General features: G+C 40.5%; 1 protein-coding gene across 1 annotated transcript in view; it reads left to right on the top strand.

Moving 5' to 3' along the window:
* cacna2d2a (calcium channel, voltage-dependent, alpha 2/delta subunit 2a) overlaps window positions 1-27,847 on the top strand; it is a 159,209-nt gene that overhangs the window by 82,493 nt on the left and 48,869 nt on the right. Inside the window, exon 5 of the mRNA XM_078248746.1 lies at window positions 24,136-24,274. Within this exon, the coding sequence (XP_078104872.1) occupies window positions 24,136-24,274 (139 nt within the window). The remainder of the gene's footprint in view (window positions 1-24,135; window positions 24,275-27,847) is intronic.

Raw genomic sequence — 27,847 nt, 5'->3', positions numbered from 1 at the left:
ATTTTTGTATGGGCTTGTATGCCTTTGTGATAAATTGAGAAGGACATGACCGGGTGGAGAGTGAGGGGATGACACGCGGCAAACGGCCGGGGTCGGATTCAAACCCAGGCCACTGCCTAGGAATTAGCCAACATGGGGGCCACACTTATCTTGAATACAATAATATAATTGTATTAACACAGTCAGTCAGCCAAAAGCTGAAGAAATTCAGGATTCAAAGATTTCTATGACTCGATCGATTAGTTAATTAAAGCTGAAAGATTAGTTAAATGATTGTGTTATTGTCCATCTAAAGATTGAATGCAGTCATCCAGAATGAATCCAAATCTAGGGCTTATTAATCAATAATATCTAATAATAGCAATCATTTTTTAAGTAATGAATATTGACTTATATACTGTTCTCCTTGAAAAGAAGATAAAATGATGATGATATTCAACCAATGCCTTAGGTATTGATGACTTGGAGAGTATAGGCAGCCCTGCTAAAATCATAGTTCAGTCTCTGAGTCAAGACTTGATACAGTAGGTCTAATAAATATTCAAAACTGGCCTTGCAAAAATGTTACTTCCCTTACACACTGAATAAAACCTGCACAACTTCACCACATAGACTGGTTAAATACTGAAGTCAAAGTTTAGTCAGTATTTGACACCCAAATTCTCAGAGAAGTTAGATTATGTTTTTTGTGTGCATATCATTTTTACTTAATTAGATTCATTATTAATGTTGGTGCATATTCATGGTAAGGCTTGCTAAATATGCTACATTTGGTAGTAGAGGCAATGTGGAAGAAACAGCAGGCTTGTGCACCATATGCCACCAGTGATATTGCCTGCTGGAACCAGCTTATTGTGTATGGCAAGCTGTTCTAACATGTATTATGACAATTTTATATATTATGACAAAATAGCATTTTGGCCAGCTCAATTGTAATTTCAGAGATCTGAAACAAATGTTTCCAATAGTCGTGTATGAATTGTGGAAATCTCCAATGGGAATCCAGTCAGATATTACATGATAAAAAATCAGCTTCTTTACATGTGGATAGAGTATCTTAAAATTAATTCTGACCAGTGAAGATATATTTGGAGATTGTCCAGACTGATCACAATGTTATCATGACCCAATAATGCATTTATAGATATCTTATAGATTCTCTGTCGGTTGCCGTGTATTTTTTTAAAGTGACAGTTTTCCAATTTTCTCCTAACCTAGAAAAAAACAACAAAAAACGTAGAGCTTGGCCTGTTTAGCCCAGGTCATGCCTGTGTGTGGATTTCATTGACAATGACTAATGGTTTAATACGTTATGTTAGCCTACAGTTAACAAATCTTTTCACAAGACAGTACAGACACAATCATCAGAAATACTCCTTCTGTGGGAGCATGTACAGTATTCAATTATTCTATTACACTTTTTTATATAATTTAAAATAGTTTGGTTAGTGAAATTAGTGACGTCAGCCATAAGCAGCCATCTTTGAAAAACTTTAAAGTACCTACTGTATAATTAGAATTATCACCCGATTCAGCAGACTCACTCACCTCTATGTTGCTTTATAGCTTCTTTAAGCTAATTGTTTTGGTTTTCCATTCCATTTTCCACTTTACTGTTTTTAGTCACTCTCATGGCTCTCATTGCATCATATTTGGCTACAACAGGTAGGTTTTAAGAGCCCAAAACCTACCTGATCAGCGTCAAATGGCACATCCCATCCCATTTCTCTATCTTACCCCTACCCCTTACCCCTACCCCTTAGTTTTACCCCTGGCCCTTGGCCCTCAAAAACGAGAGGTAAGGGGTAGGGGTGAAAACATACCCCTATGAAATGAGACGCCACTTGGTTACATCATCATACATACTTAGGTCTGTTTGCAATAAATATTTGTATACACACTCCATGGTGTGTTGTATATCTGTTTCAGTTATCACTGTTTTGAATGTCATTGATGTTCAGAAACACTTTCTTTGTTAACAAAAAGCTGTCTTTATTGCCCAATAAAGTAAACATTATTACAACTATTACAACTATTAGAACCATAACTTACATGTCACACACATATAAAAAAGGCACTCAAATGTATAAAACTAAAAAAAGACACACAAGACCACAAACAAACAAAAAACTACAGCTATTCTGAACAGCAGTGTGTACATGTTGGAGAACAAAAACTAATTGTCACACCATATTTTCCACTGTCTATCATGATGTCAATTATTTCAGTAGCAAAAAGAAAAGGCTGTCCCTGTTACAGCCTCTGCTCCAGTCTGTTGCCACTCGGGGAAGTCCTTGATGGCCGGCTGTGTACTCAGGAAAGTAGGATTCCTTGGTGCTGCTGCTGCTGCTGCTGTGACAAGAACAAAAGATTTGGGTTTTGTGCGTTATTCGAAGAAGTATCTTTTAATGCATGGAAGTTTTTTTTATTTTATTTTTTGGTTTCTTCTCCCTTTGTTTTTAAGAAGTGGTTGAGTTATATTTTTTTTTTGCAGATGTGAATAGAAGACCGGTTTCATTAAGTAGAATATGGCAAGCCAAATGTCGTTAATGTAGTTAAATTCTCTGCAAAATTTTCCTCAGAAGCTCCAATTCAGCATTTCAATATAATTGAACAGTAAGGCCATTTGGTCAGTAGGGGGGCTGCAGTCTGTGCAGTTTCATTTTGGATGAAGTTCAAGATCCACAACAGGTGGGCTGTTAATGGTAGAAGGGATACAGCTACGGCCAAAAGTTACGCAAAAATCCCACAAAATCTAGACTAATATAATAATATATTTGTTATACTTTCACCCAGGAAAACATGTGTTTCGTTCCTCTAGAGTTTTAATTCAAACCACGGTTTCCTGAACTTAACTAGTCGTTTTGGTGCCTACACTTAACTGTTGTCACCGTAGCTGTATCCCATCTAGCCTCAACCGCTGTTAAAGTGCCATTCTGACAATATGTATTTAGATCACTTTGTAAATGAAAGCTTTAAATAGCATGTTATACATCGTCCCATAAAATATACCATAACTTTCTCTCTAAAAGGGCTAACATCAAGGTTTCATAGTAATCACAATTATTTAAAAAGTAATTACTTTTTATACCAAAGATGCCATTTTATGCTGTCCTCTCTTTACTTCCTACTCCCATTTTCAATTACGATTTTTGTAAACTTACCACAGATGATTTGGCAAAGTAATGACTCGGAATATGGCAGCTATCCACATTTTCCCATTGAATATCTTGGTCATCGTGGCAATTGAGAGATCTGAAAAATACAAACATATAAAAATTTAAAATAAGATAAGATCCTTAATTAATCCCACAGTGGTTGACATTTTCAGTGATACTGCACCAAAAGGAAAGTGCAATGACAAAAGCATCAGTAAAAATGCAAGAATAAAGCAGTTCAAACAGTTAAGTATACAGACAGAAAATTTAATAACACCTTATTCACAGTATTGCACAGAGTAGTTATTGATATTGCATAATAAGGTGTACATTGATGTTGCACGTGAGTAAATTGTCACATATGGTGCGTGTGGTCTACTTGGAGCAGTGTTGGAAGGAAGGACGTGTGGTATCTCTCCTTCACTGCACGTTAGGGTTACATTTGAATACAAAATGTAACCTAACTACAACTTCCAAAGGGTTAGAATATTTACTGTTGATAGATGGATATAATTTAATAATAGTTTATTACCTACCCATTTCAAAGTCTGTGTAGGTCTTCTTCTTTGGCTTCCTGTTTTCTGGACTCATTAGTGCCTCTTCCTCTGAGCAGGCCAATTCAGCAGTGGTCGTCAAATCAGTTTTCAAACTCTTTCCTCTTATCTGTAAGAGATTAATATACAGAGGTAATTAATAATTCAAGTACAATGTAATAGATAGAGAAAGTCTAGGAACCCTTGAACACACAGGGGGTTGAAAAATAGAGCAACACATAAGAATCATGAGTGGCACTGCGCCTGCCCCAAATACTAGATAGATTCGGATTACAGGTGTGTAATTTGCATCATGCAACAAACTAATATGACAATAACATACCTGACTCTTTTCGCTTGTTGATCAGGCTTATACACACAACTATTATTGTGGTATGATGTCCTTCATCTTTGCATTGCCTTCTCTCCCAACTCCTGCCCACGTTTTCTGATCTTCCACTATAGCTACATCATACCAACATAAAAACAGATACACTATGTGAAAGCTACTATCAAAAAATACTGCTCTTTTGTGAGGATGCAGTATTTTTAGTATTGCAAACTACTGTTTTGCAATGAACACGGTGTATTCCTGACATTTTGTAGATGATGGTGATATTCTTAGCAAGAACCACCTTTTTAATGAGGGATAACTAGTGAAACAAACAAGCAAACAAACAACAACTAACAGTTTACCAAAGTTACCCTTGCTATAAACATGAAATGGAAAAGTACCAATCAAATTATTGTGATATTGATATTTGTATTGATATCAAAGTCAAATGTGATTCAGTATGTCCATTGAAGGTGTTTAGTCCCTGTTAAAGCCGATTATAAACCGCTAATGTCAGTTTTATGTAGCTAACGTTAGCTAGGCTTATGGTCAATTTAGCTTCAACAAAAAGTAAAACATAAAGTTAAAGGGGTGATAGAATGATTATATAGGGTATTTTACACTGTTCCTTAAGGTCTCCTAATAGGGTATGTAACATTGGTTGGGCTGAAAATTGCCAGAATGCTATTTTATTAGGCCCTTAACTACCCTGTGAATATGGCTCTATTTGGAACAAGAGCTTATCTTCCAAATATGGTTTGCTCTTGAATATTTAGATGAGCTGCGCGCTGATTGGTTTGAGCGAACCCCATAGAAACACATTGGAGACGAGACAGCAGGTCTCATATTTCAGACACTGCAAAGTTATACCTTGTTTGTCGGGCTATTTCGTTATTAAATTCACTTCTGAGACTTTTTTAAGCGAGAAATCAACTATATAAAGCTCAAATATGGGCCGTTTTACGAAAATTGATGGCTAATTGCAAATTTAGTAAGACGTGTCGGACTTTAGGAGCTCCACACATTCTGACGAGAAAGCGGCAACCTCTATACCCAGTTAAAGTCACCGTTTCTCGGTTACTGGACGACCGGGGCTCGGGGCTCCACGGAGCTGCAAGCTAGGCTATGTGTCCCATTTAATCTGGGGGAATAGATCGTTGTTACACTTTCGGCATAACTTTCGTATATTTACAGTTTGAATTTCATCACGCCACTTACATAACATGTACCCCAAGGTCTTATAACGCTAACTATGGTGTCCGATTTCAATTTAATGCATTTTTGTGAACATTAGGGATTTCGTTAGCTGCTACTGTCCCTTCAATCCTATGAATCGCGGCTAGCTGCAGGCCCTGGAGCTTCATCAGGGCTCTGCATTTTGTAGTCCAGTATCCCAGAACAGGTGACTTTGCGCGGGTATGGAGCGCATCGGGCTTCCCTTCGTGACGGAGATCCAGCTAGCTCACAGTGAGCCGGAGTCTATGAAGTAGGACACGCTGGGCGGCGAGGCAGCACCGGCCGCTGTCACATAGCCTGCTGAGCTACTGCTGAACTGCGACACACAGTCGGACAAAATATAGCCATCAATTTTCGTAAAACGGCCCATATTTGACCTCTACATAGTTGATTTCTCGCATAAAAAAGTGTCAGAAGTGAATTTAGTAATTCAATAGCAGACCTCTGGAGATCTGCATGACCTAGCTAGATTCAGAAGACTAAGCTGACCTCAGGTCAGTGGTGTAGCCTATGCAAATGTTGGGGCGTGACAAAGGCTAGGAGTTGGGATGCTTATGTCAGCTTCCAGCTTTGTTGAGATTCGCCCGTTTTCAGCGGCAGTTTCAAAATGTGAGATTTGCAGAGGATAGGGGTATCAATGGGATTTTGAGCTTCTATGTATGTCCTATTTACCCACCAAACTGTCATTATTCAACTATGACAAGGTAAAATTGGTTTTGCATTCTATCACCCCTTTAAGTGACTGCACAGTAACTACATTAGCTAACACTAGCTTGCCAGGTAAATTGTTTTTATTTAAGTAATCAATGTTAGTGATAGATCAGTAAGAAAATGATGGTAGCTAGCTAGCTAAAATTAACGTTAAGGGATATCGGGTAACGTTCAATTAGCTATCTAGCTAGCAGCGTAATGTTAGCTAGCTAACGTTACTGGCCTGTACTGCAACTGACATAGCTAACGTTAACTTTACATTCAGATTCGGTCAGATTAGTACATAACTAGCTCGGATATTTTAACGGATATATTTTAACGGTTATAAAAAAGGGCGGCTAGTGCGATGTTAGCCTGATCTAACTGCTCTAAAGTTACTTAAAACCATGATATGGCGTAACTTAGCTACTACCACATCTTATTTGTCAGATGAACACCAACTTCCACATGAGAAAACGTCGAAATATTTGTATTAACGTTACGTTAAGATTAAATAGTGCTTACCATGGGGTTTTGACAGCAGCAACGAAGCAGTCTCCATCCTAACCCTTCTAGACTGGCAACTTTTTTTCCTTCCTTTATCGACTGTGGCGCGAATATGTTGCTGGGCAGAATTCAGATTCACTGTCCATCACATCAACAGTGAGTGTACAGTAAAGACATCCAGACGCTCAATAAACGATGCTTCCAAATAGCCCGCGAACAACTGAGGAACTTGTATTACATCTAACATACATAGTTAATACGTTGCTGCGATGTATTGATGTCCATCAAAATAAGACGTCCAGACACTCAATAAATGATGCTTCCAAATGACCCGCGAACAACTGAGGAACTTGTAATGCATCTAACAGACATAGTTAATACGTTGCTGCGAAGTATAGATTTCCATCATAATAAGACGTCCAGACGCTCATTAAACGATGCTTCAGAATGACCCGCGATCAATTGCAGATGAAGCGATCTTTTGCATACGTCGTGGCGACGTATGTGTGCTTACTGGGTATATGTAAAGCACGTATCGATGTCTCCAAAGCAAGTAGTGTTATACACTGATATCAAACGAAATTCGCTGCTAATGGAGTTTAGTTAACACTGTAGACATGCATGGAGTCCATTCAAGGCAGAGAAATGCGGGACAACATTGTGCAAATAAGCAATGTAGCTAATGTTAACTTTAGCGTTAGCAATCGCAAGTTAGCGATTTTTTAAAAGGTTTCAATTACAAATATGGTTGCAAATATATATGTACAGGACTGTGTAGAGCACAAAACAAGACCGTCGTATTTTTTAAATCAATTCTTTGAGCCGAAAATACTTACATTTATGGATCTCTCTGGTCGACCGGGCAGCCTCGACCAAAATGAGTATTGGGACAGCACTTACTCTCACGGGAGCGCGCAAAACTAAGGGGTAAGGGGAAGGGTTAAGACAGTAACTTAATAAGTAACTTAGTGACTAGCTGGTGCACACAGTGAAGCATTTAGAGGTTCAAGAGACAAATATTTCTCTCAGGAGTTGGTGAAGGCCAAAAACAAAGGAGAGTGAACTTTAGACTTAAATTCATCAGGTGGCCAGAAACAGAACTCCATATGTATGTTAATGTTGCCCCATATCTGCTGGATGTGTAAACAGGCAAATGGCAAAATATGGCTAATGTTAGCCATATAATGGCTAGATCATGTGTCAATGTTGTCTTCACAACTTGTTTCTGCTGCCCTTAAGTTGGAAAAAAATTATTGCAGGTTAAAAGATGTATTTTCCTATCTTTACGTAGAGATAATCTCACCCTTCAACATACTATTCCTCCAAGCTGCACAGAGAGACAGATATGTAAAACATTGCATCAACTAGTCTTTTCGATTCTCAAGTTGGCAACTTTATGAAATTATTCTAAAACCAAACTATTGTGCTTATTTTACAAAATGGTCTGTGGTCAGCATCATTTTAAACTAATGATATGATCAACAATATATTATGAGCTACATTATCTTCAATCAGTTGTTTACCCACTCATCTCCCGTAATATAGCCTACTGGCCACAGATGATGACCACTGTCGCTTAGCTGAAGGAGGGTTGACACAAAGTGCAACACGTTGGAACAGAGATACAAGATTGGATGAAAGAAAGGATGGAGATTGTGGAGATTGGAGGAAGACATGTACTTTCCATCAGATTGTGATGTGGCAGCTGCTGTACGTTTGAAATGCATTAGTGCTAATAGCAGTGCCATTAGGGGAGAGAGAGGCACTCTGTTGATGGGTTGCCATGATGAAACCAGGGAGAGGGGGTGTCAAAGAGAGGCATGGACGGAGAGAGAGGTGTAAGTGAGTAAGCAAGTGAGTGAGGGAAGAAGGTATAAGAGACAGAGAAAACAGGAAACAGAGATGGAGCCATCTTCCAGGCCATTTACTGCAATCATCACTCTCTAATCAATCAGGCCTTTCATCATAGGACAACACAATCTCTCCTTTTCTTTCTCTTCTTCTCCCTTTGCCTTTTTCTCTCTTCATCTCCACTCACCCACCCACTCTTATGCATAACACAGTGGTATTCATGTGACCTTTTTCTTGCTCTTCACACATGTATGTTCATCTATACCTTTGTAATTCTTACAAATAATATTCATACAGTACATCACCTACAAGTGTCCACCACCACAAATTGCCAATTGCCAATTATTGCCAAATGCCAATTATTTGATATAGATACAGTAACATTTTTAGTGGGAATCAATGGTAGCTACATGTAGCCATTATTTCAGCCATGTCTACTGTTCTAAAGTCACAATAGATCCCCTCAGAGGTGTAACATGACCTTAAGGGCTAGAGGCACTAGCTAGAGTTGCAAGGGTTTGTTCACTTGACCAAATTCGGCTCCTTTCATAATGCCTCTATTTAAGATAATTGGCCCTTCAGAGGAAATGAGTGAGAATCATTGTGGTGACTCTCAGCCCACCCCTCGAAGCTACCAGCTCCATTAGCCACTGAATACATTAGATTTATGAGGGCTGCCTTTGACAGATTCAGATTCTGGTAAAATAGACAGAAATGAAGGGACACCTCACTTTGGCTTTGTTTCAGCTCCCTCTACTCATTTTTTATGTAATTTCCTCTATTTAATTTTGTCTTTTGGAAATGTTGCCAATCCATCTCTCACTAGATTAACTAAAACAGGCAGCAATTGACCGTTTGTCCAAGCACATGCATATGCATAAGTATATATTAGCAAATCTTTTCCTGCTGAATTAAGACAATTTTCCTTCATTAGTTGAGCTGAACCAATAGAAGAAAAAGGACACAGCAATAATTAGCAAGATAGTGGTGTTTTATCTGCAAGTGATTTATATCGGTTTAGTTTTTTTTTATACTTATATACCATTCTGTTGTGTTCATTTTTCCTGTTCTGTATTTCCTGAACTGCATATCTGTCCCTCATTTTTAAAGCCAGATACAGACCTTCTAAAGCAGAAGTAAAAAATAAAATTGATTTTGCCAACCAACTCGTGTCAGCACCAGAACAACCACAACTCAAAAGGATCTCCATAGCAGAGCCCTGAGATGCGGAGGTTGGAATAAAGCGTGCGGGCCCTTTTTTAAATGAACAGTGCTTATTTCAAACACTGATAAGCATAGACACAGTATAATCACAAATAAACTGCATATATGTTCATTGTGAGCAGTTTTTTTTTTGTTCCTTATGGCTGCGCTGAGACAGAGTGCTTGCAGCCTGCCGAGCACGTAATGGAACTCATAAACAGTGTTATCGCTGAATCCTGAGCCATGGAGCGGACTTCCATCTGCTCGCCACTGGAAGGAAAAGAAATGAGGAGGGGTTATGTGGAATAGAAATTCCTACACAGTATACAATTTAGCAGTTTCGTCTCTATCAAATGTATCTGATTGTGTGGCTGCCTCGGTAGAAACTGGGCCGAGCTTTACTTATCGCCAATACTGAGATGCATCTGTAATGGATTCTAACACGCACAAAAAAGAGAAAGCTTGGAGTGTGTGTCTGTGGATCGAGCCACATAGATTAATTGATCAATTAGGATTATTTCAATACAGAAATCACCTTAAACTCCCATTTTGACGGCAGCTTCTCCCCCTTCCTGAGCTCCTATCCCCTCTTGGTGCCTCTCCTCACTTTCTATTAACTGCTGCTCTAGTCCCAGCTTTGACTTGGTTGCTGTGGTGACAGTTTTGGTAATTTTAGCTTCTTGATTGCAGACCACTGTCATTTGCTTAAGTGGTGCTCTCCAAGGTAGAAATGTCCTTTTTTCTTCCCTTCTCCAACTCTTTTCTCTCTACCGCCGTGTCTGTGGCTTTTTTCTTTATCCACATGTCAACCCTAATGTTCCTATGCAGCTTCAAGAGAGACCTCTTGAGAACTAATGCTGCTCTATACTTGAGTAGGGGCACATTAGCAAAGTCTAAAAGGACTCAGAATGGACACTGCACTGAAGTACAGGAACAGGTAATGAGAAAGTCTAAGATAAAAAGAACAGATATAAGGAGAAAAGTTCAGGTGTGTCAGTAAGCCTTCAGTCAGTTGCAGTTTGGCCAACTGTGATACAGCCTGCTAGCCAAGAGTCTAGCCCATGTCTAAATCCCACGTATCGATCCCCCTGCTCACAGGAGATGGGAATCAATAGTCAGAGAAATCCAGAGAACCTCAATTTTCCCATTTCAACACATGACCAACACCCATGAAATGTTATTTTTAAGGCCCTTCTGGTCAGAGCAGAAAGGAAAATGGACTGATTTGTTTATTTCTGTATTTCAATATGTTCTCTTTGTTAATGTAGACATTGAAACAATATTTTAGAGCGTTTAGCTTAAATCATACATTTATACATTGGTTTGTTTATTGATGGAAAATTAATCGACATTAAAAAAAGAATGTTGGGCCATTTTATGCCTTTTATTGGAGTTGACAGTATATACTACAGGAATGAGGAGAAAGTGACATGACAACAACAATAGCAGTGGTTCCCAGCTTGAGTGGAGATGATGTGGTTCATGGTCTGAGCCTTAAACTCCTAAGCCACCAGGGCACATGGACAATCATTTTAATTTTAGACTCAAAAATTTAAAATATTTGCTCTTTCCAGCTTCTAAAATATGACAATTTGTTGCTTTTTTATTACTGTGAGTGGAATATATTTGAGTTATAGACTGCTGGCTGGGCAAAAGAAGCTTTGAAGATGTCATGTTGGGCTCTGTTGATGTTGAAAACCTATATATTTTATGTCTGAGTCTTCCTTGTGTTACAGTCTACCAAGGTGTTCTAGGAAAGTGATGGGTGAGCGGGCAGGTTGTCATTTTGTGAGTGGTGACAGGTTGGTTTTGCTGTAGCAGAAGGGAGATGGCTGCTCTGGTTACAGTGTTTGTGCACTGTATTCTGTCACTGCTGTCCTTGGTGCCTGTCTGCAGATATCTTAAAGCAGGCTTCCCTTTGTCATTTGAATGTTCAAATCATTGTGAGGGACAGCAAGGCATCTGATGGAAATGATTACGGGGTCGGAAATAACAGGTCTCCTTTGGTCCGCGCTGATTGTTGATTGGCCACTCTCGGACTCTGTGGACTAGCAGAAGAAAAATGGCTGAAAAATAGTGAAATGAAAAGCTGTATGCAACCCGCCAGGAAAAATGGAACCTGGAAACATTTCACACAGATAAGTGGAGCCCCAGTGTCATAGAAAGCTGTGGTGTGATTGGACAGGGAAATCCAGGCTGACTATTAGTTTGTTTGTGATTGGTCACCCCAGCTACAGATGCTGTAAAAATGTTCAACGTAGATAATTGCATTTGCTTTATCAAATCCCTCTGGAATCGAATGATAGCCTTAATATTGCCATGGCTGGTTTATCTTATTTGTCTTTATTTGGTGTTACAGCACCTCTTTCCTGCTTCCCCTCTGATGATCAGATTGGGGGCTTGTTTGGGAGGTGTTGGCATGCATGTGTCATGTTGGATAGGCTTTTTATCTGGCACTGTGTCCATGCAGTGTGGTGATGCTTATCAGTGTTAAAACCTGCTCCTCAATGGAGCCCTGTCAGCCAACAATGGAGAGCTGCATTACCCAGAGTGCAGCAGGACAAAGCCTTCTTTCGTTATCACAGGATTGGAATATTCACAGACTGATTTAACTGCTTTTACCAAGGGGAAGTGTCAGGCTCTGAAAGAAAGATACAGCAGAGATTCAGGGGAGAGAGAGAGAGAGAGAGAGAGAGAGAGAGAGCGAGAGAGAGAGATTATGTGACCTGCTGGATGTTTACAAAGAGAGATTTGTAGAGCTGAAATTGCAGATTCATGGGTGAAATTAGGGGCATGAAATCTAACCGTGGCATATGTAACCTTAATATTTTATGTATTCTTAATTTCACAATAATCACAACTTCTCTCTTCCTCAATTGTTCTCCCTCTTTCTCTCCTTCCTCACTCCGTCTCCTATCGTTTGGGTTGCTGCCCATCTTTGTGAGAGTCTTTGAAGTGAGTGTGCAGTTAGAGGAGGCATGGCTCTCTGCCTGAAGAGGAGCAAGACATTGATGAGATGTGCATGGAGAATGTCATTCACTTTGCTGAATTTGCACTGTGTTGGAGCTTTAATCTGGGGGCACATTTGTTTATTGGCATACAAATGTGAACATCTGCATGGAGCTATGCTTGGACGCCATGGTCTCAGCAGCTCCCTAATCGCTTAAAAAGCCTGGAGATGCAGAGCATGCCAATGAGAGAGAGAGGGAGGCAGCCGCGCCCAAGGCTTCCATCATGCACTCCTTTATCGGAGTTTCACTCCAGCTCTCTCTGTCTTCCAGGCCAACAGTTTATTTCCAGTTTGCTGGGTGACTCTTTATTGACTTGACATTATAAGGAGGCATTTTGGTAACCTTCTGTGGTTAAGACAACAGCCATATGTTTTTAGACAAGACACCTCAAACAACATGTCTGCATTTATTTGTGAAGTGATAAGATGGGGCACCAAATGGCTTCTTCCAGTATAAAGCTCTTAATACATCCATGGTATAAAGGTGCAAATAAACTTTTAAATACAGAAAAAAATACATTATAAAGGGAAAAGCAGTGACTCCCAAGAATCAACTGCAACAAGTTACTGTATGTTCAAAGATACTCTTGAATTATAATAATAAAGATAACATTTTATTTATTTAAGTTGCCTGTAATTCTGTTAATGTTGTTGGCTTTTCTAAATTTATTTTTTATTTCATCATTGTGGCCAGATTAGTTCATTTACCTGAACAATGATGATACAGATTATGAAAATAAATAGCAGATACAGTAGTTTTAATGGCCACATTTTAGTAGATTATACACCAAATTGCCTTCATTAAGTTTATAATGTGCAGTGTTTGTTGAACCTTTATGGTAATCTTAGAGCCTGTAGTCTGTGGTGCTTTTGAATTGTATGGCATTATACTGAGAGATTAACTTTTATATCAATTAGGGTAGACTCTCACCTCCCAGTATAACTCAACAGCACCACAATCTAGACCCTCCAAGATGACCATATGGTTGAGTGAATCAACCAACAACACCTCTCCCTAAAACAGTTAAAACTGAAACTGAACATTTTAACCTTCAAGGACGATTTATTGCAGTAATGTTGTATTAGACTGCATTAGTTTTAGCTCGGTGTACCTAAAAAACTGTCAACTGAGAGAGCAACACAGTAAAAGCTTACCTTTAAACTCCATTTGGACCTGGCAGCTGCTAGATCCTCCATTTAATACAATACAATTTAGGTACAAGTAAAAATCATTTTTGTCCAGTTACTGTATTTTTATTTTTTTTTTTACATTTCTGTGAATAATCAATATGTCCACTCCCAGGATAGGATAGGATTTAACATCCCTTGAATCAAAAAGGCTCCACCAAAGAACAAGAATTCATGTTTTATTCACAGACAACCCCTGCAATTCAAGATCAAAGTGGTTAAAGGGCTTTCAGATCTCTGACAAATTTCTACATGTCTATGATTAATTTACCTCTGTTTGAAAATCATATTTCATGAGCTCATGTTTTAACACTTATGCAAACCTGTGGGCCAGAAAGAAGAAACTAATTTGTTTCTGATGTCGTATTGTGATTTCATATTGACGTCTCTCCTTTTAGTATGAATGCCCTTGTGTATATATTTCCTTCTCCAGATGAAATTGGATGTCAGTCATTTCTTATTTAACATACGTAAATTGTAATGCACCCATGTGTCGTGTGTGCAACGGAGTCAAAGACGAAGATTGCATTCCTCCCTCTTACCGGAGAGGTTTCACCAGCTGATATGGCCGAGTATTTATCTAGATCGAATGTCTTGAGTTTCATACTGTTTGACATGTATAGATGGGATATAAGGATGCTGTGGAAATAGAAAGACAGATGAAGAGACACGTAGAGACATGTGGAGAGATAACAACAGGTTAAGTTGCTACAAACTTTACGTAAGCAGTTCTTTTCTGCAGCCAAATCATTGTTTCATTGTTCTTCCTTTATTCTAGTTGCAGTGTGTGTGTGTGTGTGTGTGTGTGTGTGTGTGTGTGTGTGTGTGTGTGTGTGTGTGTGTCCGTGAATACCTTATGGGCTGATGTGTGTGGGTTAATGAAGAGCAGTAAATGAAATAATTTATTGTGTTTGATACAATGTCAGCTTCCATTAGGGAATCTGGTGCTACGAATGATTGCTAGACTATCGAGGCCAGGAAAGAGGTGCAGTGTGTGTGTGTGTGTGTGTGTGTGTGTGTGTGTGTGTGTGTGTGTGTGTGTGTGTGTGTGTGTGTGTGTGTGTTTCTGCGTGCTTGTGTGCACACCCCAGGGCATGGCGGAGGCACAGAGTGTGTTCTGTAATTATAATATCATTAGCAGGTGTCCAGAGGAGATATGAATATGACTGTAATCTGTCCCCACCCATGATGGAGCGCTTGTCTCACACTCAAATGTCAACCTGTCTCAGCCAGCCCATTGAGGGAGCTCACAGATTCAAAATCAAAAGATTTAGTCCCAGCGACCACACTCCGTCATTACATGTACCCCTAAATATGACAGCTGTTATGTAGGCTACTAGGCATTTTTCAATAATGTATGGTTACCATATGCTTTACTGGATAAATCATCTGTCAAGGTCCTCTTCACATATTATGAACCTTTGGGGCTTTAAATGCTCCGACCTTCACTTGACAGGAGATTTTGAAGTTTAAATGTGTAACTACAAGCAATGGATGACATTAAAATAACAGCATGTAGCGATGACAAGAAAACACGCTGGCAGAAGAACAACCTCATAGCCTGACAGACTGACAGGCATACAAACAAACAAAAGATAGGCAGGCATGTATCTGGTCAGACATAAAACGAGCAGACATTGTAGCCCTGGCAAGGAGACAAAGTCACATTGTAATCTAGAGCAGAGGGGCGGTTTCTATAGCAACAGTAGGCATCTAACCTACGCGCCACTGCTTTTGCTGAAATCTGAAATTGGCAAGAGGAGGCTGGTATTGAGGATAGAGAGATTGGGAAAGATGAAGATAAGACAGGGCAGGGTGGTGGAGGAGGAGGAGGAGGAGGAGAGATGTGGCGAAGGAAGGAGAGAGGAAGCAGATCCAGATAAGGGTGAGGAGAGGGAAGGAGATGAGCGGAGGAAGATTGATGTAAGGGAGGGGCTGGAGATCATCACCTGACCTCAGTGTTTGTCTCCTGTTTGGACTTTGTTGGTACACTCAGCATGATAGATTCAATTTACTGATAGCACTTTGTGTCAGTGGACATTTTTCAGACTTTGTGTTTCTGTGCATGCATGTGATACACTTGGCCTTGTATGTGCACTGTATGTGCACAACTGCGTACATGCTATTAATGAGCTTGCAATTATGTATGCTATATATATATATATATATATAAATGTGTGTGTATGTGTGCACTAGCAGGGTGGAGCTTTGAGAGAGATGAGTGTAGGATCATTGCGGGCTTGGTGTTGTGTCAGATGTGTGTTTAACCCAGACCCTGAGCCCATAGAGACCTGTGACCAGCCGCAGCAGATGGCCATGTTACCCCTAGGGGCTGCTCAGAGGGTCATAGTGGCCTAGGACTCGTCCACATGGAGCCACCTCCTCTGTGCATGTCTGTGTGGTGTTTATGAGAGTGTGTGGTTGGAGGCAGAGGTTGTTGCATTCATGAATAGGATCAGTGTAATAAGTGCTTGTGTTATTATTAGGGCTGTTAAAATAACGCGTTAATTTCGATGAATTAATCTGAGAAAACGTAACCCATTAAAAAAAATAACGCAGATTAATCCATTCCATATTGACCTTTGACCCGGAGCCGTTCTAGCCATCATTCGACTGTAAAATGAAGGAGGGAGATGAGAATGCGCTGCCTGGATCATTGATTGGAACATTTACTTATAAATATCTTCTTTTTGAATAGGGTTGTGTACCGAAATCTGGTGCTAATACGGCACCGGTGACTTAACGACCTGTATCTACCGGACCGAATAGCAACGCAGATTTCGTCACCTCATTTCGGTGCCACTGATATGTCTGCGCTTCTCTCTGATGCTCTGAAACATACGTTACAGGCAACAGAAACATCGCTGCATGTGACGCTATACTCGACAGCAGCTAACGTTAGCCTACCGCTAGCCAGTAGCTTTATTAAACAACTGTTTATAAATGCTGAATAGGGGGACTTTTATGTAATTAAAGGCAGTTGCACAAGGTCGCATGATGTGCTACCAATACTTATACTTATGCAACTGATACTTTTGATTGACTGTAACTGGTGATTCCTGTCTGTACACAGTGCAGGTTTAGCATGATTAAGTGATATGTACAGGGTAAGGGTGCAGTAAGGTAAACACAGCTGTCCATCTTTGCAAACAGACATGATACCAATGAGACATAAGTGACAAATAAAAGGAAAAACCAACATAAAAAGTCTCAGAAAGTAGAGGTGTGAATCTTCACTGATCTTTCAATTCAATTACGATTATCAGGTCTTCGATTCGATATCTCAATGCATTACGATGCTTCAAAATACATTTTTCTATTAAAGCCATATAGGATATTTGACTTGACAAACTTGCATTGTCAAGTAAAATGCCCAAGCTGCAATACGTAACTTCAGACTGGAATGATGAAGTGTTTGGGTTAATTTCTTTAAGGTAGCTACCACGAAGGTTTACCTATTTTGGATTAGTCATATACCATCCTACTTTTAACCAGCAAATCTATTGTGCTATATTGGAATAACTGACCCCAGACAACTCTTTAACAAAAAAGGTATTGTTTTACTGAACAATAACTTAAATGTACAAATAATATTTAGCCGTTAGATTGAATAACAAAAAAAAAACATAACACAAATCACACCCTTCAAATATGCTAACTGCAATATTTCTTCAAATTATATTACACACAACTACCCCTTTACCCGTTTCTCTATCACTTTCCACTTATAACACTCCAGCTACACAAAATTATTCCTCCTTACAGCAGTTTCAATGTAAAACTTACTCAAACCCTTTTAAACCAATGTTTGTTTCTGACACCCACTGCACCCACACCCACACATGCAGAGAGGAAAAAGAATTGCGGGCCTGATGGTAGCTCGTGTGGACGTGCAGCAGCCAGCAGGACGTTATCTTCAGTGAAGCAAACACACAGAAATCCAACTTACAGTTAGCTGTTAGTCCAAGAAACACAGCTCAAACACGAAAACCATTCACCAGCTACGGCAAAGTCCTCTTCAGCAGGGAAACACGCTGTCGTCCTCTCTAGTCCAAAATCAGCGTCCTCCGAATCAGCAACTCTCCGCTGTTAGCTCCAACTTTAGCTAGTCCGTTAGCTCCAACTTTAGCCAGGCACACTAGCACAACGTTTGTTCTAAACCACTGCTGTTAGACAGGAAAAGTGCCGTAGTGTAGCTACACCTCTTCAGCTTCGTTATTCCACTTAGATCTTCTCCAAGCTAACTAGTGTCTCTCGATGTTTCTCAGTGTTTTCTTTCCTCTTCTCGATTTGTGATTCTCTCCACTCTCCCGTGTCTCCGCTCAGCCGTTTTGCGTATGTGTGTCTGTTTGTGTGTCTGCCTGTCTCCGTCTGTCTGTCTGTCTCTGTTTGTGTGTGTGTGTGTGTGTGTGTGTGTGAGAAACAGGTTAGGCTACTGAGAATGTTATTTCTCATTTGAATGTTTATGCCACGGCCGGAAAATTAACGAGCAACGTCATTGCGTTATAATCGATTATGGTGGGCCACTGCATCGATGCAGCATCGTCCATGCAATAAAAAGCAGTAATAAGGGATAGGTACATATAACAGTGCAACAATAAAGTATTAGTATTACAGTGTTGGACCTCTCACTAAACTCTCCCTTCAGTAATGTGTTGTATGTTTTTTTGAGTGTATTATTTGTTTGAGTAAAGCTTCTGGACGGTGTCCCTCGGGTGCGAGGAACCAAGCGTTTATTTACAGGAAGCAGTCCTGAATAATGAGTTGTAATGCCACAGTAGAGAGAGTAAACTCTTTAGAAGCGAGGGACCAGTCTAAGTAGGACCGGGCTCCAGATCAATCCTGCTGGCAGACACAACAACACTGTTGCACTGCCACAGTCTCGCTAGCTTTCTTTCTCTTCTCTCTCTGCAGAGGCATGGCTATTTTTAGGACTGGCAGCTCTTTCGCCACTGCACCCACCCCCACCACCACCACCCATTTCTCTCCTCTTAATTCATCCCTTCATATCACCCCGACCTCAGCCTCCATACTAACCCATCACCTTCACCCCATGTATTCCCTGAACGATCCGCTCTGATCCACACTCAGTTCCTCTCCTCCAGTCTTGACTCCTGATCTCTCTGACAGAGCTGGAACGGCAGAGGGAGTGCTAGTAAGTTGAGGAGACGTGTCAGGGGGCAGATTCTGCTCCTCCTCTATCTATCTTATCCATGCTCATTACCCAAAGACACAAGCTGCGTCCAGGCTGGTCTGCCCCATGTTTGGTGTCAGTGTGAGTTTTGATCATACTGTGTTTCTTTGGTGAGTTGTTAGGGACTGAGCGGACCTGATGACTGACTCTCTGATTAGCACTGGAGGCCAGCCAAGACCCTGGTTGTGGTATGTAGAACGCGCCGAAGGGAGCTGGGAGAAAGATGGGGGCTGACAGAGAAAGAGAATACTTGTGCATTTAGGTGTGTGTGTGTGTGTGTGTGTGTGTGTGTGTGTGTGTTTCCCGTACAAGTTAAACAAACACAGAGAGCAGCGTGTGTGTGAGACAGTAGGAGACGGATGAAAACAGTGAAGAGACAAACAGAAACTGGGACAAAATAAGTCAGTAAATTGTGTGTAAGACTCACCTTACCTGTACAGTAGACTGTCTCTTTTTCTTTCAGCCATTCTCCCTCATCAGACCATAACCACAGCTCCTTCAGTGAGGGCAAGTCACTCACTGTTATGCCCTTGAGAGCGCGTCCTCAGCCAGCCTCCTTATGATAATGAGGCAGGCCCCACGGACGCTGCTCGCTGCATGCAACCCCTGCCCGCCCTCACGCCTGCCTCTACAGGGAGATAAGAACGCCAGTTAAGAGAAAAAAAGGGCGGCAGGGAGACTAACAGCCTGGGTTTGGGGTCTTTGTTTGGGATACAGGCCGGGAGCTTGGTGGTGAAAGGCTGAATCCGGGGCTTCGGCTTGAGACTGGTAACTTCAGTCTATAATTAGAGCATAAATGTGCAACAAAATTGCATACATTTTCATTATTTTGCTTACTCTTTTTTCTGTTTCTCTCCTTTTGTGAGAGCTGTTTACCTAGACTAAAAACACAGCCAGCAGAGGTTGATAAGACTCCCAGAGAGAGTAATATTTTGAGTTTATTTTTCTCTCACTGCAAACTAAGCTCATAACACAGAGGATTTAAAAAAAATAAAAATAAACTCAACACATGAAAATGTTCCTACAGTGTTTTTAACACAAGTTCGAACATGTGCCACATACATTGCATCTTGTTAACAAAAGCATTGCCCAGATGCTTTACATCCTTCGATATCTCTACAGCTCACCTGCTCACCTTCTCATGTCATTCCACATCACACTACTCCTCCTGTGTTCTGTGATGCTGATTATATTCTCATGCTGAACAGTGTGATTGAATATAACCATGACTCTCTCTAGCTTACCACTTCGAGGAGTCAGGCCTGATATAGACACTGCTATATCTTCTTTCATCAACTGTCTTTTCACTTTTCTTTTCTGCACAGGAGAATGCCATTTCATACTACGATTCCAAAGCGGATTCAGACTATGTGAGTACAGTACGGACTGCTCCCCCCCTCCCCCGTCTGCCTGCGTTAAACCCCAAATCCTACCTACTCCACTTACCACTCCTTTTCCTGCAACCCCACCCCATCCCTCCCCGGCCTCCTCAGTGTTGATGCCACCCTTCCGGTCACAGGCCCCTGGGATGTCTGTGTGTGTTAGTGAGGTGACACTGCTGTGTGGTGAGTGACAGAGCAGGGGCAGGCCGACATGCATGTGACAGTAACTTCAGCTGTCCTCCCCCAGTCTTATTTTCAGAGGTTTCTCCCTCTCCACCAACCCTAACTGTGTTGACTGAGGATCTGAACTGCAGGGTTGTTAGACATCCACACCCATCACCAAGACACCTCAAACCAAAACATGAGTCATATTGCGCTTTCATACACGAGGACACCATTTCTATCAAGTGTGTCATTCATACCGAAGAATATGAACAACCTGCAGGCAGGGTAATGGCGTTTCCTCAACAACAAAAAAAGCCCCTCAAGTCACTATGGTTTGGTCTCAACACGCCACCACTCTGGCTGCAGTTCCTTCTTAGGATAGGTCACATTCTGAGCCTGTGCCCTGATTGATTAAGTTTCAAGGAGGAGTGCGAGAACCACCCCCCCCGATCACCAAAGCACAAAAAGATGGGAAGAGAGTGAAATAGAGAGAGGAAGAGAGTGAGGCGGAGGAGCAATAAATCATGATGTGATTTTCTCTTTGTGCATGCCACTCCTGTGATTAATGACACAGCGCTTTAGAGCCTGTCAGCACATCTAATTGGAGAACATCAGTCATCCTTAACATGACACACTGAGGCCGAGCAAGTGTCACACCCCTGACCCCCACCTCACCAACCCCACAGCCACCTAAAGACAGAGGCAGAGGTCATTCCTCATCCCTGCAACCCAAACAGTCGCCCACCAGTACTCCCAGATCTAAATCTTGATTCCTCCCACGATGACCCCTTTCAATTAAGGCTTTTACCACCGGAGTGTGTACTAATGTGCTGTACTGTACCATCAAGTAGATATGATAAGAATTCAGGTAAGTGATTGGCGGGCTCTCTTATCCAAGCCTTGTCTCCTCTGTACCCTATCCCTTATCCTTTGCTCTATACCCTGTTAATTTCTCCTCTTGTCACTGTACCCTTGATATTAAAAGTGCAATGTGATAATTCATTTTTAAAACTGCCTATGTGTCAAAGCATATCTGAAGAGCATTTTATTTATTCCTCTTATTCAGTTACATTTTAGCCTCCTTTGGGTTCTTTGTATTAATTACACACAGAATGTAATGTCCTTAAATGGTGTCTGCAAGTTGAACAATATTATGACTTTGAAGTCTTATTGGCCATCGGTTAAAACTACAGACATGTTCAGGCCCCACACAGCTCGTTTCCCATAAAAGATTATAACGTTCGCTTCAGCAGGGAGCAGGGAGTCCAGATTGAAAATGCAAATATTCTTTGGTCTGCATGATTCTACTTCACTGCAATTCTTTTATCCATCTGGTAGAATAATATTGTTAATCATGTCCCAAGGTAGTAATTTACTTTGAGGACAACCATCAAATATTATAGGACAGATTATTCTACTGTTTTTTTCCAGTTGTGGCAAACTACATTTTATATATGTTTAAGCAGCTATTTACCAATTGTAATGTTATTTGTTTAGTTTTTTTTGTTAAAGGATTCCTGGTTTGTTTAAAAGGCTGTTTTTCCTCTATCTCACTCATTAATGCAGTCTTTAGAATAAACACACACACACACACACACACACACACACACACACACACACACACACGGTTCTAAGAAAAAGGTTTGAGGTTATACCTGGTTGGCTGAAGAATGAATGAAAGAATTTTCAAAATGTCATCTCTGGCCTCTTCAGCCTTTAATTAAACCTTGAGAACAGGGAGATAAAATTAACAAATTGGGTAATGAATCGAGCAAAACAGGTGGTGGATGGTTGAAGAAAATGAACTAATCAGTCTTTCCTGCATGGATTTATTCAGCTCCTAATTAGACGCTGCCTTGGTAAATTATGATTGGGCTCTTCTGAAGAAAGAAAAAAAACCTCCCTGCCTCACATTGACAGAATTAGTGTCAGACTGAGTGATAAACAAACACCTCGACCTCAGTTAGTGCTGTTAAAAAGCCAAATCCCTAACAGGTTTATTATTAGTGGAGAATCAGCCTGTGAAATCCCAAACTGTGTCAACAAATATATACTAAACCAACAATGATCCAAAGTATCAGTTTTGATTATTTCATCATTGAGTCTTATTTAACTTCTTTTTTTTTTTTTTTTAACCAAAGATCTGTTTTTTAAGGAACAAGGAGTATTAAAGGAGGAAAGTCTTTAACTTATTTAGCCTTGTGGTTGTCAGATAGCAACCTTTGTTTTTTTTGAAAAAGTAATGCAAATGTTGCATTTCAATTTAATCATTCTAAATGTCTACCATTGTTATTTAGTTGTATTGAGTAAATTGCTCTCAGATTTCATGTTTAATGGCCAGACCATGTGTAATAATTTCCCAAACTGTTTGATAATTGGTATTTAAGTAATCTCTTTGTTGAATGCCAGGGGTGTCCGCTCAGCACACATTTATCTGTCCGAACATTTTCTATATGGTCATATCTCTCATGAGCTGGTCTCTGTCATACCACTGTATTGTTCCTTATGTTGACTTTCAATGGGACTTCAGCACAACTATCCCCCAGCTTGTCCCAACAACAGCTTGTAATTGCATTTTAATAGTCAATTAAAGTTGACCCATCAATCAATTTCTACCGTAGACATGGAGTTTTGATTTAATTTCTCCAAAAAACAAACAAATCATGTCAGAATTAACCCACACTGCTTCATTAAAATGAAAAGTTTGCTGCTCTCACAGATTTATACTGAAAATGTGTTTGGTCTTCTTTGCTCTCTTTATTGTTGCTCTTCAGCAGTCAGAATGCATAAGGAATGATCAGAGATATGAGTATTGTTTAAGTTGTGTGCTGTTTTCTAAGGATGCATCTAACTGACTAACTGAAATCTGATCAGGAATAAGCCAATAAACTGAGCTTGCTGTCATTTTTTTTTCACATCCCACAATCACTTCCTCCTGTGGGAACAGGCACAGATTGGACGCCATTGATAACTTATCAAGATAAAAAGCTTAAATGCCAGTTTTTATCTTTTATCTTCTGGCTTTGTTTGATATCTGACACTTTCCTAATGTAATATGTGTGTCAGGCTCTTCCCTGTACTTTCTCATCATGTACAATGGCAACACTGAGAAGCTGTAAAAGTGCCCAAACATAGAAATATTCAGCATTAGTGCTGTTTTTTATTTGAACAATCACAGGCGAGAGAGAGGAGACAGTCTGTTATGAAATATGCTATCATTTGAGCGGGTGGTAGACTAAATCGTGATTAATTGGTGTAGGATGCTAGTTATTGTTGGGGTTAATTTGTGTGGCACCTCATGTGCCTGTCATAGTCATCTCGGTTACTAATGAGTCTCTCTGTTTGGTGTCTACTCTGATACCTGCTGCTGTTTTCTTATGAGAGGGAGAGAATAGAACCACCTAAATCTGAAGGCAGACAAAAGGCAGAATAATTGCTATTTTTGTGCTTAACATTATCCAAAGGCTGACTGTGACTCTGTGTGTGAGTCACAAAGAGACACAATATACTGTATGTATCAGAGCCCAGATGGGTGCTGTAAAGCCACAATATGGGAGATGACAGAATGCGGTACTCTATTTGCATTTCATATTTGTATCCTCATTTAGATTTGTGTGTATGTGTGTGTGTGTGTGTGTGTGTGTGTGTATGTGTGTGTGTGTGTGTGTGTGTGTGTGTGCGCAGACGGAGGATGGAGAAGAGGAGAACCCGCTGGAGACCTCGACATCTTTGGAGCTGGAGTTTGTGGACGATCCCAATTTTAAAAACAAGGTTAACTACTCTTCCAGTGCGGTCCAGATTCCTACAGACATATACAAAGGCTGTAAGTATACAAACACAATTTTTTTTTAAAGAATACTTTTTCTGTATCAGTGTTCTGGTGGATAGTTGATTGAATGAGTGGCACTGCACAGGCTTCATAAAATGTATCTGGTAACACATGTACTGAATTAGCCACTGCAGTTAAAAATGACACACCTACTGCAGGGTTACCTCAACACCTCTGCCATTACATACTGACTGCTGTGTGAGGGCACACTGCATTTCCTTTTATGTGGCCAAAAATTTGCAAAGTTTAATCCCTCCAAAAAAAAGTATTACACACAAACAAATCAACAACCAATTTCTGGAGAATCACAAAATGCATAAAGCTGTAGTAGAAGATGGTTTACCATCACCCGCATCTCTCTCACCTGTGTTGTTAAGTCATACGGCGGAGGATGAGGGAACCATGGATACAGTAGACCTTTACCACTCTTTTCTAGAAGTGTTTTTGACAACTGATATTTTAAAACACGCCTTAGAACCCATGAACTCCACTAAACCACAAGCTATGATTAGTAAATGAGGGATTTTGAAATATAAATACCTAAAGCTGCATTAGGTACTGCAGCCACCCTCTCCCCTCTCTGTCAGCATATGTGGAATGCTCTCTCTCTGAAATGAACTGTGATTGGCCAAAGTCTCCCATCACGGGCTAGATTTTCTAAGGCCTGAAAACAGAGCCAAGAGGAGCTGCAGAAGTCTAGTTTTCTCTCAGACCACTTGATATATATATTTTTTTACATATATATGATATTTAACAAGAGATGAAAAAATACATTTTTTTTTATTTCTTTGAGTACTTAAAAACATGTTTTGTATGGTGAATAATCTCTCTCTGCCCTGTAAGAAAATGGCAATAAGATAATGAACTTCTAATATATAACACATATAGAGATGATTACCTGTATCATGCATGTACCAAGATGTCTCCTCATGGTTTTCATACACACCCCTGGGCTGTGGATAGATGACAGTCTCCTGTTTGTGACTTGACCTCTCCCCTCACTCTCATAATGCTAGCTTGGTCTCTCCCTCCTTTTCTATCAGCCAGCACTTTAGCACATTAACATAATTTTAGATGACAGACGGTCTCTCAAACCAGATCTGTATTGTATTATTTTCCTCCTGCGTGGGCATGGTCTCCCCCACTCATGGACCCTGCCCTTCCTGCTTGGCACCGTGCTGTCCTGCGGACATAAGTAACATCCTCCTTAGTCTGCAGCTGCCAAATGGACAAAAGGGAACAGATGTACCTTCCGGGACTCTGATTTTGCTTGGCATATTCCCTCTGTTATCCACCCCTAACCTTTTAGACACTGTGTCTGCCTCTTTTAAAGACTCAAAAACCAGAGCATGTGCAGACAGACAGACACTTTCACAGTGGCAATTTTTCTGTTCTGTTATTGTCTAGCCTTTTGCCCCCTCTTTGTTGAACAGGCAGTGTATGGCACCTGTCTATGACAATGCCCTCCAGCTGTGTCTCCAGACAAATCTTGTCAGAATTAGACACTTGGTTCAGGAGGAGATGTCAAAGGCCACAGCTAACTCACAAAAGAGCAATCAGGCCTGCACATTGTTCCTGGAGCCATTTTGTGCCAGCTCCAGTCCTCCTGTCTGAAGATATGAGTCAGAGAATAAAGGCTGCTTGATTGAGCATGTTGGAGACTAGAAGAGTAGAGTGGTACAGTATATGGAATTAGCTTTTTCACTTCGCTTCGATAGAAAATGTTTACTATGTTGTTTAGTTAGCTCCCATTGCGTCTTGTGTCTGCTGTGCAGAGATTGCCAACTTCAGATTTTGTGCCAACTCCATTAGGCACATGTACAGTGTTTTAGTCATTGCTGATAAATAGTGTTAAACATGTTGCTACCCAAATGTCATTTTTAAAGAAGCCAAACCAAATGTCCCAGGCACAAATGTAGATATCAGCCTTTAATTTAAATGTTTTGAATGTGCAATGCAATGGAACCCCACTGATTTTACACATCAAAGTATGTTTACAGGTCTTAGGGAGAGCTACTGCATACCGGTATGTAAAAGTTGTATGAAGCTTTTTGTGGCTCCAGACGTCCAAAGTCTTGTAAATGTATTGGTTGGGGCTGAAGACTACAAGTTTAGAAATGAAATAAATCTGGAGGTGTGGAGATAGAAAGTAGGCAGCTTACCAGACCTCTGTAGCCTGCTCCTCAACTCTGCTTGAGGCTAGCGGCTCAAGGTTACATTAGCCTCTACTAGCATAACACACACATGAATCTCCGTCCAAACTGCCAAGTTGCATTGTGGGTAATGTAGCATCAAGTTTTGACAAGGAAGAAGGTTCTGGTTCTACTGCATTGATTTTGATCCTTAATACTGTCCCTCATGAGTTTGGCAGTTTCATAGGAGTGCAAAGCTAGCTAAGCTTACAGAAATTTTATTTACGTTATTTAGGTTTATATCATGGGAGCTACGTTTGCCTTTTTTGTAAACATGGTGAAGGGGATTATCTGCATGTCATGTCCTGCTCTGGTCCCATCATTGGGAGTCTGCAGGCCAGGGTGTCTTGGAGAGGATGTCGGAGGAACCTAATGTGGGTGGATTGTTGTCCTCTGGGTCTGGAGAGGTCTGTATCTACAATACATCTGTGGGTTTAGGATTAGCAGAAGAGAAGCAGTTTGAGTGGGTAGATTCAGCACTCGTTCCTCAGGGGGAGGCCAGAGGAAAGGCAGAGAAAAGAAACGTTTAGGAAGAATGGAGCACAGTCCAAAGTACAGCATAGTGTTCAACACTTTCTGTAAAGTGTTATTAGCGATCGCTTGTTGTTGGAGTAGCTTGCTTTGAATTATACACATTGTTAATGCACTGAATAAATTGTTTTCCAAAAAACGTGAGCGTGAATTGCCAGTCACATCAAAATGATAGTCCTTGGGGATGGACTGAGAGAGAGACACAGATAGAAAGAAAAGGGGTGAGAGGAGAGAGACACGTTAATAATAGAAACCATTTAGAGCAAAAAAAAAGCAATTTTTTTTTCTTTTTTTATTGTGATCCTTTCAGCAGCTAAATGAGGCAGTGCAGGCGTCCTGGTTTGATTTGTCTGCAAGGCCCCATGTCCGTTTATTGAGATTGAGAGTGTTCCCTGAGCGCAGTAATGAACCATTTTATGATTCATTATCCCACTGCTGATTCCTGCTGCCAAGTCTGCAAACTTTCTAATTAGCTTAGGTCAAATATTCATACAGTTTTCCTCTAATTATCGTTGCTTATTACAGAATGGACATCGCAACACAGCCACAGAGGAATAAATGGATGTGGGTGGTGTCATCTATGGAGAAACAGGTTTTATTCTCCCAGCGAATGCTACAGAAATGAGGAAGAGGCAGGGATTTATAAAATAATAGCAGAGAAAGGGCTGGAAATATAATCTTAAAAATAATCACTGAAAAATAAGGATGTAAACAGCGAGGGAATATAGAAATTATTCATTATTGGCAACTATTTTGTAGAGGCTGGGTAATCTCTGGTAATTGGACCCAGTTCATACGGTAGATAGAGGATACTAATCCAGCTTGGGTCAATCCACAGTTGCAT

This window comes from Sander vitreus, chromosome 4, assembly GCF_031162955.1.
Source record: "Sander vitreus isolate 19-12246 chromosome 4, sanVit1, whole genome shotgun sequence".
In the NCBI taxonomy this organism is placed as follows: domain Eukaryota; kingdom Metazoa; phylum Chordata; class Actinopteri; order Perciformes; family Percidae; genus Sander; species Sander vitreus.
The sequence above is the reverse complement of the archived record's forward strand: the minus strand, read 5'-3'. Positions and strand labels throughout refer to the sequence as shown.